The following is a 14,719-nucleotide window of genomic DNA, read 5'->3' on the forward strand; positions in this document are numbered from 1 at the left end:
AAAAACCCATTGTCTATAGCTGGCTTTGGCATCCAAATGTTCAGCGTGACATTTGTCTGGCAGATATGGTCATTTTCATTCAAAATGTATGTATGTTTAAGTAAGGATTCCTGTATGATGTTTATGGAGCCTCTAATAAAATCCACTCCTAGTAAAAGCTTCACACTAAAAACGTTTTATCCGAATCAGATGTCACTTATGTTGACTGCCTTGATTTTACATCCCAATTATTTTTTCATAGGGACTTTTAATAAATAGTTTTTGAAGTGAAACTTCTTCAGGTCTGTTGAAAGTAAAATTTAACTCGGGACGTCTCGCGAATCAATCAACAAAAGAAATTTGATTTAAGAATGAAAAATGAAGAAAACCACAATACTACACATCGCAAAAGAAGTTTCACTTCTTTCTTTTTTTTCCTACCTAAGTTGATAGCCTTGAGAGGCTATATCAGCGTCGCCTTAGCTAATAGGTGAGCTCACAGGGCTCAAACCTGACGACGTTGCTAACACGAACCCTAGCAAGAGCCGTGCTTCGCAGAATCTACCATCGGATCGGAAACGCAACCCACTGAGAAGATCCGGCGAGAAATTCAGTGGGCTGTATCTGAGGGTTAATTTACTGGTCGAGGCCTTCGTCGCAAGCGACGGGTTCGACGAGAACGATGAACGATGCTTGAGGTACCTAAAAGCACCGTTAGTGGATCGGGAGGATCCGAAATGACGTGTTTGGGGCGACGTCGACTGCTTTCCATTCTGTCCGCAGGATCGGGAATGACTTCTTTCACGTGCACCGTTTTCTTTATCTCATTTCAAAACAATCAATTTAACCATATCCGTAACAGATTTGGATGGCTACTCAGTACTGACTGACCCACATTAATATTATCAAAGGAACTAAAGACTTCGTAATATATTGTTAAAATACGTTTCCGAAATAATTTACTTAATCACACATCAAAATTAAATGTAGAGACAACTTTAAAAGGAATATCTTTGACTTCTAGAGGTATTAGAAATGAATAAGAACGATACTATATTTGTGTGCACTTAACGAATTTGAAGATCAATATTATCTAGCTTGATTGTTGAATATTTATAAAGATAGTCACGCCTCATACTTCTAAATGAATAATACATTTCTCTGGTTAGAAGGTTTGTTTCTTGTATTGATCTCTACTAAATTACATTCATTTATAAAAGAATTAGGCACGTTTCATTTTAAGCAACGTAATCTGTCCGTAAAGTTTTTTACTAATAGAAGTTACTTCAGAATTCAACAAACGGTACTGTTAATTTCTTTGTTTGCACTAATGTTAACCACTGGAGCTTCTTGATAAAAGTCCAACACAAAATCGCTGAATGCAGCTTTTGAGTTGTTTTAAAATCCCCATTAAACTGAGACAATATCTTATGTCTGTCGTTTGATTCCCATTCATTTCATTTCACTTTTACTCGCTCTAATTTATTCAACTGAGTCTATTCGAACAAAGTATTGGCTAAAAGACTAAAGCCCAGGCTATTAAATAATAATAAGTGAATTCAGTGTTGACGTTGACAGATTGACTTTGACAATTTGGCACATGTCTCGTGATTTAATGCCGATTTAATGAAGTAGTTTGGTTATGTCCATGAATCAACTATGAATTTCGCTTTCTACGATTGCGAAATCTAAAATGTTCGAGCACTCAGTCAAAGTACCGAGACACTATAAAATAGCAGCGAATATCTTAAAAAAAGTTTCCACTGAAGGCGGCAGTGTTAAGACTTTGTTATACGACGATAAACTCCGTCACTTCGTAAGTTTTGATCTCATATTAATTTAGTTATTGCCTTCCATATATTATAATACCCGAGATTTCTGATGAACGCAGAAGAATGAACTTACGATCATCGTAAATGTTTATCGTCACTCATAGATTTCGAGAATGGGAGAGAATCAGCCCATTGCCCTGCTCTAATATGTATCTCAAATTATAAACGTAAATAAAAGGATCCGCGTTTGCAATATCTATGATAACGTTACAGAGGACCAATGTGCTTTTTGCACTGATAACAGAGACCATTAAACATTCTGATGTCATTACCAAAATATTTGAAAGCTGTGACATACTGCAAAATGAAACCCGACTAGATCCGTGGCTAGCGAAAATACTCACAGCAGAGCTGCTATATGGTAAAAAAGTTTTACCGGGAAAAAGTAAACCAGAGCAAACAATCTCATCTTACAAAGAAAATTTTGAAAAATATCTATCTGAACATCAAGATGATTCGCAGATTCAAGGTAATTTTTGTTTTCAGATTAACTAAGAATGGCGGACGGTGATGAGGGTCCACTTATACCCATCCAAACAAAGTTAGCTGTAATAGTGCTTGCAAAATTATTTGTCTATAGTGTGGCTATGTTCACATTACCATTTGTTGCATTTTTTGGTGTTCACTACTTACTCTCTGATTATTACCATTTGGAAACATTTGTGGTGACTGTGTGGTCTGTTGCCGCAGCAGTGTTAGTAGTCAACATAATAATAATAGCATACGCATATCAGGCTTATCATGAGAAAGAATATGATGAACATGGAAACGAGATTGATCAGCATTCATACACTCCCAGTCAAGTAGAGTCCGAAAAAAGCTCCTTAAACTTGAAACAGGATTAATTTTTTAACATTCCAGTATTGTAATTACAATGTACAACAAATGTAGTATTATTTTATTACCATTAAGTGATATTGAGTGTATTGAGAAAAGCAACTTTCCACTTTTCATCTTTCATAATACTAAAATGTACTGAGAGGTAAAGAAGTATTAATAAATTTTTATTTAAAATTTACTGGTTTCAATTGATATTAATAATATTGTTAGTAATGAATGTTTTATAGATTAGTAAAAAATATTTGCAACACACTATTACATTAAAAAAATATACTTTAACATCTAAAAATATGATCCTCAAGTGGTTCTAATGATGTGCCATTAAGCTGATACTGCACATAAAAGCATTGTTATAGCACATAAAGAGTGACCAATCAGATCACTTGAGTTATAGGTCTACCATAATAAATTTTGTGTTAACACACACAAGTAACCTTAGATATTGCTAACAGATCACAACCATTCTTATGGCCTTGATCATGCACATTCCACATTCAGCTGGTGACCTTGTGTACCTTATTCAACTGGCAGACATGTTGTAAAGAAATAGCAAAGCTTTTACTGTGAACTTCACCATCATAAAATCCTTCAGCAGGATCTGGCATAGGGCACTTTTGTTGAAAGCTTTATACATTTTGGTAACTACTAGTGGGAGTGGGTAAATTAAGCCCGCATAAGTAGTTCCCATCACCATGATTATTTCTGCTATGACATGCCAGTCATATAATCCAGTTTGAAAGGACGAAGATAGCTTTGATACTATATAATTTAGACGTAAACCTGATCTGTCAAGTTAAATGTCTTTCAAATTGTAATGATTATCGAAATATTGACAGCAAATATTTTAATATAATTAGTGGTTACATACACCTTACAATTACAACATCACGAAAAGCTGATCATTGCAAATTCAATATTGATACATCGTTTTTGTATTCCTGAAACGTAGATGTACAATTTACTCATTTTGTATTGCATTGCGTTTACAAAGTCCGGGTTTTTATTTTTATTTTTTATTGCTTTGATGTGTGGACGAGCTCACAGCCCACCTGGTGTTAAGTGGTTACTCAAATCAAATCAAAAAATTTTTATTCAACATAAATGAAAGTACATACTTGTTGAACGTCAACTGGACTGGACCCCATAGACATCTACAACATAAATGCGCCACACACCTTGAGATATAGTTCTAAGGTCTCAGTATAGTCACAACAGCTGCCCCACCCTTCAAACCGAATCGCATTATTGCTTCACGGCAGAAATAGGCGGGGTGGTGGTACCTACCCGTGCGGACTCACAAGAGGTCCTACCACCGGGTTGTGTACTTGCATGTTTTATTATTAAGATTCTCTGATCTAAAGATCATAATCTAAGAATCTTTTTTTTTTGTGTATTCACTCATACTAGATGTTCCAAAACCTCGTTACGTGCGCATAAACACGAACTTGTTGACAACATCGGATGCAATCAGAGCCTTCCAAGATGAAGGGTACCACTTCGTTCGCTGTACGTCAGGATCCTATGAAGACTACCTCAAGCAGATTCAGAATCTTTCCGAAGATGACTTCACCCAGGATTATCATGTCAAAACGATATTTGTATTTCCGCCGGGAACTAAACTACATGACCATGAACTTTATTTTGAGAGCAAAATTATTTTACAGAATAAGGTTAGAATTTGTTTTTTTTTTACCCGTGAAAGCCGATAAGCCGACCCGAAGCCGTGACTGTTGCTTATATGAGTCGTCTATTACCAAAGGTGGCAATCTGTGCATTTGGACAAAAAAATGTTATTGATACCTATGTCAATACAGATTGATTTGAATATAATCGTCTCCTTCAAAGAATACGGTTCAAAACCTGCATTAAATAAAGGTTAATACTTAACCTGTTATTTATCTAAGATGTCGTTCAGAAGAGTTTTGTGACTGCCAATGGAATACAATGTCAATAATTCGTTTTTCTGATTTACCAATAATTGTCCAAAAGTCACATTGCCGGCTTTGATAATAGTCGACTCATATTCAAAATATTCGTTTTGTTTACATTCGTCTGCTACTTATTTTTTTTTTTTTTTTTTTTTTTTTTTTTATTGCCTTTGTAGGCAGACGGGCATACGGCCCACCTGATGGTGAGTGGTTACCGTCGCCCATGGACTTCAGCAATGCCAGGGGCAGAGCCAAGCCGCTGCCTACCGCTTAATACTCTCCACAAGCCTCGTTTGAAGAAGGACATGTCATAGCGCTCGGGAAACACCGTGGAGGGGAGCTCATTCCATAGCCGGATGGTACGTGGCAAAAAAGATCTCTGGAAACGCACTGTGGATGACCGCAGTGGCTCCAGGTAGTATGGATGAACTCTACTCCGGTGGCGGGCGGTGCGATGGTAAAAACGAGATGCTGGTATCATCTCGAACAATTCCTCAGAGCACTCCCCATGGAACATACGGTACAAAATACAGAGGGAACCGAAGTCCCTCCGCAGACCCAGAGGCTCCAAACGATCCGAGAGAATGGGATTATCGACAATCCGAACGGCCCTCCTCTGTATGGAGTCAAATGGAAGAAGCTGGTATTTGGGAGCCCCAGCCCAGAGATGGGAGCAGTACTCCATGCGAGGCCGGACTTGTGCTTTATAAAGCAAAAGTCTTTGTCCAGGCGTGAAGTACCGCTTCGCTCTGTTGAGGACTCCCAGCATTTTGGACGCCAACTTGGCTTTGCCTTCCAAATGACTCCGAAACTGGACATCGCTCGAAATGTCGACCCCAAGTATCCCGATACTCTCGGAAGGTTGCAGGGATACTCCTTGGAATTGCGGCGCCATGACAAAGGGGTCCTTCTTCGCAGTGAACGCGCAAACTTGTGTCTTTATCGGGTTGAATTGAACCAAGTTCAATTCACCCCATTCGGAGACTCGCCCCAGAGAGTTCTCCACTTCAGACACAAGTTTTGATCGTCTCTCTTGCACCACGCTCCGAGAGAGACTCTGATGGCCGATATATCGCGCATCCCCCGTGCTGTCATCTGCATAGCAATGCATGCCATCAATAGACAGCATGTCATTGATATACAGGATGAAAAGCGTGGGGGAGAGCACCGAACCTTGTGGAACGCCAGCGTTAATGGTCATGGTATCAGAACAGTCACCGTCTACAACGACCGTGATGCTCCGCCCATCCAAAAAGCTAGCGATCCACTTGCAGAGACCCTCGGGGATTCCGTAAGATGGTAACTTCGATAGAAGTGCCCTATGCCAGACCCTGTCGAAGGCCTTCGCGATATCAAGGCTCACAGCAAGAGCCTCGCCCTTGCTTTCCAAGGCTTCAGCCCACCTGTGAGTAAGGTATACAAGAAGATCGCCAGCTGAGCGACCGTGACGGAAACCGTACTGTCGGTCACTGATCAGCTGGCGATCCTCCAGATACTTCAGGAGTTGTATATTAATTATTCGCTCCATCACCTTGGAAAGCAAGGAAGTTATCGCGATAGGCCTATAGCTCGATGGGTCCGACCGGTCACCCTTCTTGGGGATAGGGTGGACGTGGGCAGTCTTCCATGAAGACGGAACCCTGTTAGTGCAATAAGAGAGGCGATACAAACGCGTTAGCGCAGGCGTCAGCTCAGGGGCGCACGTTTTCAGAACCACTGCAGGGATGCCGTCTGGCCCGCTCGACTTATGGACGTCCAGGAGTCGGAGTTCCCGCCTGACTGCACACTGTGTAAAGCAGATCTCGGGCAGGGAACTATCACACCGGAGGATGTTCGGTGGTGTGGCACCCCCGTCGTCCACAGTCGAGTTCGAGGCGAAGAGTTTGACCAGAAGGTCAGCCTTCTCTTTCGCACTATGGGCCAGACTGTCATCGGACTTGCGTAGTGGTGGGAGACTAGACCTGCAAAAGTTTCCTTCTGCAGCTTTGGCGAGCGACCAAAAAGCACGGCTCCCAGAGGGATAGCTCTTCAGTCGCTCGCCAATTCTAGCAACGTGCTCCGACTTCGCCTTGGCAATAACCTTCTTGTAGGACCTGGAAGCGGCGTTATATTTCCGCCTTTCCTCTGAGATGTTAGGGTCCTGACGTCTCCTGGCATTATCCCATGCCACGTATGCGGACCGCTTGAGGTGTGCAGCATCCCTGCTGGCATTGTCGTATCATCATATGTCGTTTTTTTGTAACATTTTTTCCAAATTTGAAACTTTAAATGGTTCTCTTAAAAATCTGCAAAAATGTCGCTTTTAAATTAAATAGTCTTTTACCCCTCGACGATTTGAAGTGGCACGTCATAAATTCACCCTTTTCTTTTTTTCGCTTTCCTACTACCCGTGTTGCATGGTTATTCTACATAGGATTTCGTTGTTATTTTCTTGCAGGCAACGGCCATGGCGGTTCACTTGCTGGCCCCTCCTTCTGGTAGCATAGTTTTGGACATGTGCGCTGCACCCGGCATGAAGACAACGCAAACAGCAGCCTATATGAGAAACAACGTAGGTTCTAACTCAGACAAGCGCTTATTTTCCAAAGGCCACCCGCGGAACTTGATCGATATGGTATATTCACGTGATGGTCGCCACAAAAAAAAACTTATTGGAATATACACATGATTATTACGTTGATTCTGTAAAAATAAAATATTGCTCAATACCAAAATATGATCTTACATATGTATGTGGTTTTCAGAGACTATAGGTATACACAACAACATAAATTTTATAGTGAGAGAAAAAGAAGGTTTATGTGTTTATCCTTTAAAGAGATGTTTATGGGAATTTTTTGATGATTTCATGTTATTTTTATAACCGCATCTCCCGCCATACTATTTTTGAATGTTTGTTTTTAATATTCCTCTACTGTGATAAACAAACGAAGTATTTAAAGACTCTTCAGTTGTAAACTGAGCTCCTGTTAATTTTATATAACAGCGTACATATATTTACAGATACTTAAAAAATTTATTTTGCTTATGTTTAAGTTTGTGTTATGTGTAAGTTTATGTTTTCATTTTAGGGTAAAATATACGCAATCGAGAGGAACGAGAAACGATTTGAAACGTTGCGTGATTTCGTTAACAAAACCGGATCTCATTGTGTCGAACCAATCCACCGAGACTGTCTGGAGATAAAGAAAGGAGAATTCGATGACGTGGAATATATACTACTGGACCCTAGCTGCTCGGGATCTGGTAAAAATTTAATTAACCTCATCATCGATCTTTTGGTTTATAACCCTCTAACACGTCTTAAAACAAAGCAATTCGATTATTTTACATTTTGTATCGATAACTCGTTAATTAACTTTGCATTAAACAACAATTAACTGTGAGATGGTTTTTGTTCCTACTTCAGGTATGGATATAAGCGTTCACAACTATATAGAAGAGAGCAGATTGGCGAAGCTCACGTCGTTACAAGAGAAATTTTTGAAACACGCCATGAACGCTTTTCCCCGAGCCAAAAGGATAGTGTACAGCACATGTTCGTTGTTCCCCGAGGAAAATGAAAGGGTCATAACCAATGTTGTTAAGACATCAAGGACTAAATGGAGAGTGCAAGATGTTAAGGAATTACTGAAAGGCCAGTGGAAGAACTTCGGGTCAGCTATGTACGGAAGCATGGGGACCAGGTGTATGTACGCCCGGCAGGATTCAGATTTGACTACAGGCTTTTTTTTAGCGGTTTTGGACAGAGACCCTAAAGATCTAGAGAAAAGTTTGAAAAATCAAGAACAGAATGATGAAGTGGTTGAGGAGGAAGTCTGTGAGAAAGATAAAGAATCAAAAGCCGACTATGAACAAGATAGGGACGTGAATGAATTAGATACGCAAGTAGATTCAGTACAGAAACGAAAAAAGAAGAAAGAGAGATCAGACGAAACTCACTCAACAATTATTGATTCAGAAGGAAATAATTTAATAGTTGATACTATGTCTGAAGACAATGCCTTAAGGGTGAGTGAATCAGAAACATCAAAGAAGGAAAAGAAGAAGAAAAAATTAAAAGATACTGAATATGATTCTATCGAAATTACTACTGAAAATAACATTGACATTAATGAAAAACATAACAAAATGCTAAATAAGAATAAAGTTGACGACACAGCTAAATGTGAAAATACTGAAAAAGACAAACTGATTGTGGATGCCGACTTAGAAGAACCCGTCAAAAAGAAGAAAAAGAAAAAAGATAAGCGTGACGAAACAGAAGAATATAATGTTGAAAACGGTAATGCAAAAAGGCAATCAAAAAAGAGAAGTAATAACAATGATTTTAATGAAATTGCAGAGAAGACAGAAAATATTGAATCAGACCAAGTGCCAAAAAAGAAAAAGAAAAACAAAAATTAAATGTCCATTTTAAATGGTTTATACTTAAATAAAACGAAATTTGAGAATAAAATTAATTTGTGTGTTTTTAATAAAGCAATTGTTAGGGTGTGATTATAAAAACATTAAACAGCGTCGTCAAACTATATAAGAAGATTACTAAATTAAACCCGTTAATAGTCCATTTACCTATAGTAAAACCCAGTAAAGGTCATTGTTTGAAAAAATACCATTTATTAGGAGGTTTAAAATTGAGTCCGAGTGATTTCCATTAAAATTTTGAAAAAGCCCGTAACGGTGATTACGTAAAATCAAGTTGGCCTTAATCTAACCAGTCGTTAATGTGTTCACATTGTCAGTCTAGAATTTTTGGTAATAATTGCCTTCTAAAACCTGCCTTTTCTGTCTGTCGATCCAGAACACACAAATGATTCGACGAACACACGAATTTAAAATCAGACGGTTACAACCACCCGTATAATTAGGCTCAAAGGACTTAGTTACTACTAGTACCTTTTACCGTAAAATGTAACAATGGCGTCAGTTAAGCCATTAAAAAGGTGAAATTCTCAGAATGTAGGTCCACACATGAGTACGAAGTATGTGCCGGTACCGCTGTGTACAGACCTTATCTCGTCATTAAATACCGCTCGTAAATGGGGCAAACATCATGCGGCGATACTTATTTCGTCTAGCCACTGTTTCTGCGAAGTCACCGCATTATTTTTCTTTGTTCAATTCATGTGCTACAGCAATATGTACTTTATCTTGAAAGGAATTAGTTCTTTTTATAATCGATCAAGAACAATGGTCACCACACGCCATTCTGTCACGAATATACGTCGCGCGCCCTTATTTTTTTCTCAGTGTAACGGTTATTATGCAAGTAGGTACTTATTTTTTGAGTTATGAATATTTTTTCTAAATTTCCTCACACACTTCTTATCGTTAAACAGCAATAAAGAGGTCATAAAAGTGTTTCAAAAACTAGTTATTTTTAGGTTAGATTGTTAAATTAATAATTTTACATTGTTTAAAAGTCTCAATGTAAAAGCAATTGAATTCAACTGAATCAAAGCAAATTTCAAATTTAAATATCATAAACAGATGTCAGGAAAGTATACTTATTTTCTTTACGAATTTAAAATGTATCTTTAACTACATACATAACGCCCCGAAAAAGTATTCAATTAGGTCAACGGCCCGGGGGGGAGGGCGATGGGAGAGATGTGCTCCGCACTAAAACGCTTCACTCTCCCCCCTTTCCCTTTTCATGAGTTCTATCTCATGCGAGGTTTGGACGTTGAGCGACAGGAGGTTTCAGTCGGTTCGACTCCGACATGCTCTTTTTTTTTTAGGACGACTCAGGAGGGTAGAATAAAGAGAATCGTCCTTGAGGAGGCCGCCTCCGTGATTCTCGTAGTCAGGAGTGTTACCATTGCTGATTCGACCACATTTTACCTGATGACTCCGCCGCTATTTACAAAACCAATTTAGAAAACTATTTTCTTATTTGAAGGACAAATATACTTTCATTCTATATTCTAATAAATTAAAATATTAAAAAATTAAAGTACCTATTCTAATAAATTTCATCAAAATTGATTCTTCCAACAATTTATTTGTTTAAAAACAACTATGTAGGAATTCGGTGTACTCATACTAACTACTATATACAATAGCAATCTGTTTGAACTTTTTTAGATTATTTCTCATTATTGTGATTAACATGATGGATGGATGATAAAAGTTTCCAAAGCTTTTTACGTTGAACACATTAAAGCTCGTTAATAGTAGTACAGTCATTATTTTGGTGTTGTTTATTTAAAAAAAGCAGTTGCAAAGCAAAGGTGAAAGACATTAAAGTGTTTTGACTGTAGATACCTATTTATTAGGTTACTCTTTATTAGATCGTCTGTGGTAATGAAACAATTTTGAAGTCGTCGTGGCCTAAATGATAAGACGTCCGGTGCATTCGTATGAAGTGATGCACCGGTGTTTGAATCCCGCAGGCGGGTACCAATTTTTCTAATGAAATACGTACTCAACAAATGTTCACGATTGACTTCCACGGTGAAGGAATAACATCGTGTAATAAAAATCAAACCCGCAAAATTATAATTTGCGTAATCACTGGTGGTAGGACCTCTTGGGAGTCCGCACGGGTAGGTACCACCACCCCGCCTATTTACGCCGTGAAGCAGTAATGCGTTTCGGTTCGAAGGGTGGGGTAGCCGTTGTAATTATACTGAGACCTTAGAACTTATATATCGAGGTGGGTGGCGCATTTACGTTGTAAATGTCTATGGGTTCCAGTAACCACTTAACATCAGGTGGGCTGTGAGCTCGTCCATCTATCTAAGCAATAAAAAAAAACAAAAAATGTTAGACGAAACTTATCTATATCACATCAAAACGACTTACTCAATATGTATGCTCAGTTATTTTGGAGAACAGCGTACACAAATATACTTCAACTTGTAGCAAACCGACCGGTACGTCACTCTCGCGGCCGTATGCCCGCTCGCTATACATAGTTAGCATCTATGTCAATCTTTTCAACAGTGTATAATCTATGTTCCGGGCGCTTCCGTTTTTGAGTGTGAATAGCGTGCGCCCGCGTCTAAATGTAATTATTGTTTAAAATTGAAAATTGTTTGTGATAAAGGAAGATTAAAATTCGAAATTCGATATTGGTGACTAACCCATAGTTTTAAATACCCCTGAGATCTACCCCTCACTATATCTGGCTGCCCAACGTTTCCTAATTTTTTTCTTGCTTGGACTAACAAAATGGCGCGCACGCTTTTGTGAAAAATTTGCTAACTATTGTATGCTGTTGGTGCTTAATTGTAAAGAATGCCTTTAACTAGAAATCAAGATCGCCAGCAACGTCGCGAAGACGACGTTATTCCTGCTGCAGATGCAAATGCCAACGAAAATCACGAGGAGCATGACAGCCCCCATGATCGCCTCCACGCCGAATCACGTAGCAACAATTCTACGTTCAACTTGGATGATGTTTCAGCGTTGATGGCCTCGCTGCAACGTTCGCAGGCCGAAACATTTAAGAACATTATGTCGTACGTGATGGAACAAAGATCGTCGACTCCGGCACCTCCGCCGATGCCCCCAGTGAACGTAGATGGTACCTTGGCGCGTTGCAGAGCTTCTTTCAGCGGTGCACCTGGTGAATCTGTTGAGGCCTTTATAGATGCAATTGAAAGCTATACAGAATGCGTTCAAGTATCTGACGCTAACATCATACGAGGCCTAGCCATGCTTTTGTCTGCTGACGCAGCTACGTGGTGGCTAGGATTAAAGCATCACATCTCCACTTGGAACGAAGCCAAAGAAAATTTAATATATGCATATGGCACCCGCCTTCCACCACATAGAATATATTTGGAAATATTTGCTTCCCCGCAGGATAACGAAAACACAGACAAGTTTGTTGCTCGTATTCGTGCGCTTATGGCAAAGCTACCGCGGGATGATATTACTGAAAAAGTACAACTTGATATGATATACGGGTTGCTTCATAATAGAATACGCACAAGATTGCGCCGTGAAGAAATCACATCTTTCAATTCATTATTAAACCATGCTCGGAATATAGAAGATTCGATAGAGGAGACTCAATCGAGACCAGTGTCGTCCACTAGTGGTGTGCGTTCGATCCGTGCCCAGCCGGCCCAGGCTGCGAGTCGGCCTGAACCGTGCGCCGCTCGTGCGAGTGCCCCGGCGCCGCGCGCGCGCTTTCCAAACTCCGCCGCGGCCGTCGTGCCCGCCACCGCTGTGCCTGTCGCTGTCGCCCAGCCTACCGTTGCCACGCCTGCCGCTGCTGTGCCAGGTTCTGCAGAGCAATTCGTGACCACGAAGAAACAGCGTCCAGTGTGCTCCTACTGCAAACGGTTTGGACATGCACGGGAACAGTGCCGTAAGTTAAACAACCGAGGTGAGCAAAGTCAATCTAACTTTTCCGAGGGTGTGCAAAATGACAATAATGCGTTTTATAGTGTTCAGTGTAATGTTAATAATACTAACACAATTAGTTCTAATTTACCTGTTCAGAATGCAATGTATGATGTTAAGCAGCATGACAAAAATAATTTTCTGAGTAATTTTGAATGTCAAAATTTTTGTAACCGGGATGCAAATATTAATTATGCTACCATTAACAGAGGCCCTACTTCCAGAAAATCTTATTTTCATGCCTGTAATGATTCTGTGTTAAAGAATATTAACTGTAATTGCACTAGTAATAATGAGATGCCAACCTTTTGTGATTCTCATGTTTTATATAATCAGGATGTTCGGACAAAGTGTAAAAATTTAAATATTTGTTATAACCAGGGAACTAGACCTAAATGTAAGAATTCATTTTTACCTTATAATCAAATAATTGAACCAAATTGTAATAATTTAAAATTTTCAACTAACCATGACTGTGACACAAAAGGCAGTAAGTGTAATTTTGGAAAAATTAACGAATGTGTGGAAATTGATAATTGTTTGAATTTTAATTATTGTACATGTGAGGGAAGTGTTGTAGCGTCCGTGTACGACCGTGAGAGTGATGATAGGTATTTGCATTTACGGCCTATTTTCAAAATTCAAGTTCTCGGTAAACAGGGTACTGCACTTATAGATACAGCAGCTAAGCATTGTATTGCTGGTCACACGCTGTATGCTCTCCTTCTGCATAAGGGTCACCCTCTTACTCCCTCCACTAGGCGAGTCAAACTTGCTGATGGGCATGTTCGGAATATGGATGTATTGACAACCATATTACCAGTGAGGTTAGAACACATAGTGATTGATATTCCATTTATAATCTTCCCTGATTCTAATGATAATGAAACTTTACTGGGTATTGATTTTATTAATGCTGCCAAAGTTATTATTGATTTTCATCGTCATGAATGGTATTTTAGTACTGATGCTAAGGTGCATTATAAATTGCTTTTTGAACCTATGTCTCGTGGTGTGTGCATAGCTTCTGCTAACATGCTTCGGGATGATGAAGGCATGCACTTGCAATCAGCTGAGCGCCAAGCATTGTCTGAGTTCCTTATTCGGCATGAAAGTATTTTTACAGCAGGGGGAGGTCCGACACCATTCATAGAACATTGCATAGACACCGGAGATCACCCCCCGATAGCTGTGCCGCCCTATCGCCTTAACCCTTCCAAGAAGGAGACGATGAAGAATGAAATAGAGAAGATGCTGGCAGATGACATCATTGAAGAGTGCGAATCCGCCTGGTGCTCTCCTGCATTGATGATACCGAAGTCCAATGGTAATGTAAGATTCTGCGTGGATTACAGGCGCTTAAATGAAGTAACCAAATCGGATACTTACCCACTCCCACGCATTGATGATCTTCTCCAGAGTACGAAGAAGAATTGTTACATGACCACAATAGACCTTCGTTCTTCATATTGGCAAGTTATGGTCCGAGAAGCAGACAGAGACAAAACAGCTTTTGTCTGCCCCCTAGGCACTTACCGTTTTAAAAGAATGCCGTTCGGCTTGAAGAATGCGCCGGCGACTTTCCAAAGGCTTATTGATCGTCTACGCTCCTGTGCTGCTTTGAAGGATGTTACAGTACTTGCTTATCTAGACGATTTGTTAATTATTTCAGAAGGATTCCAGCAACACCTACAAGATCTGGAAGCTGTTTTTAGTCGTTTGTCTGAATTTAAACTTCACGTAAACAGAGAGAAGTGCACTTTTGCCAAAGAAAGGGTC

General features: G+C 39.6%; 1 protein-coding gene and 1 long non-coding RNA gene across 2 annotated transcripts; one reads left to right on the top strand and one right to left on the bottom strand.

The window, feature by feature from the left end:
* The first annotated feature begins 1,504 nt into the window (after positions 1 to 1,504).
* On the top strand, positions 1,505 to 9,042 carry LOC101741135 (28S rRNA (cytosine-C(5))-methyltransferase). The gene is made up of 6 exons (XM_004921637.5): positions 1,505 to 1,795; positions 2,025 to 2,280; positions 4,059 to 4,321; positions 7,017 to 7,130; positions 7,651 to 7,825; positions 7,989 to 9,042. The coding sequence occupies exons 1-6, from the start codon at positions 1,673 to 1,675 to the stop codon at positions 8,984 to 8,986; spliced, it is 1,929 nt and encodes a 642-aa protein (XP_004921694.1). The 5' UTR covers positions 1,505 to 1,672; the 3' UTR covers positions 8,987 to 9,042.
* LOC134199556 (uncharacterized) lies at positions 3,481 to 4,699 on the bottom strand. Its single transcript, XR_009974101.1, has 3 exons — positions 4,540 to 4,699; positions 4,345 to 4,418; positions 3,481 to 3,589 (listed from the first exon to the last, which is right to left on the bottom strand). It is a non-coding gene; the product is annotated as an uncharacterized LOC134199556 (long non-coding RNA).
* Positions 9,043 to 14,719: the final 5,677 nt, after the last annotated feature.

Source organism: Bombyx mori, chromosome 10, assembly GCF_030269925.1.
Source record: "Bombyx mori chromosome 10, ASM3026992v2".
NCBI classification, from domain to species: domain Eukaryota; kingdom Metazoa; phylum Arthropoda; class Insecta; order Lepidoptera; family Bombycidae; genus Bombyx; species Bombyx mori.

What these genes read in the sequence shown, in the direction of transcription:
- LOC101741135 (XM_004921637.5), top strand. Translation starts at nt 1,673, where the DNA reads ATGTTCGAGCACTCAGTCAAAGTACCGAGACACTATAAAATAGCAGCG. An exon ending in ACGATAAACTCCGTCACTTC is followed by an intron (nt 1,796 to 2,024) that starts GTAAGTTTTGAT and finishes ATAACGTTACAG; the next exon opens with AGGACCAATGTGCTTTTTGC. An exon ending in AAATTATTTTACAGAATAAG is followed by an intron (nt 4,322 to 7,016) that starts GTTAGAATTTGT and finishes ATTTTCTTGCAG; the next exon opens with GCAACGGCCATGGCGGTTCA.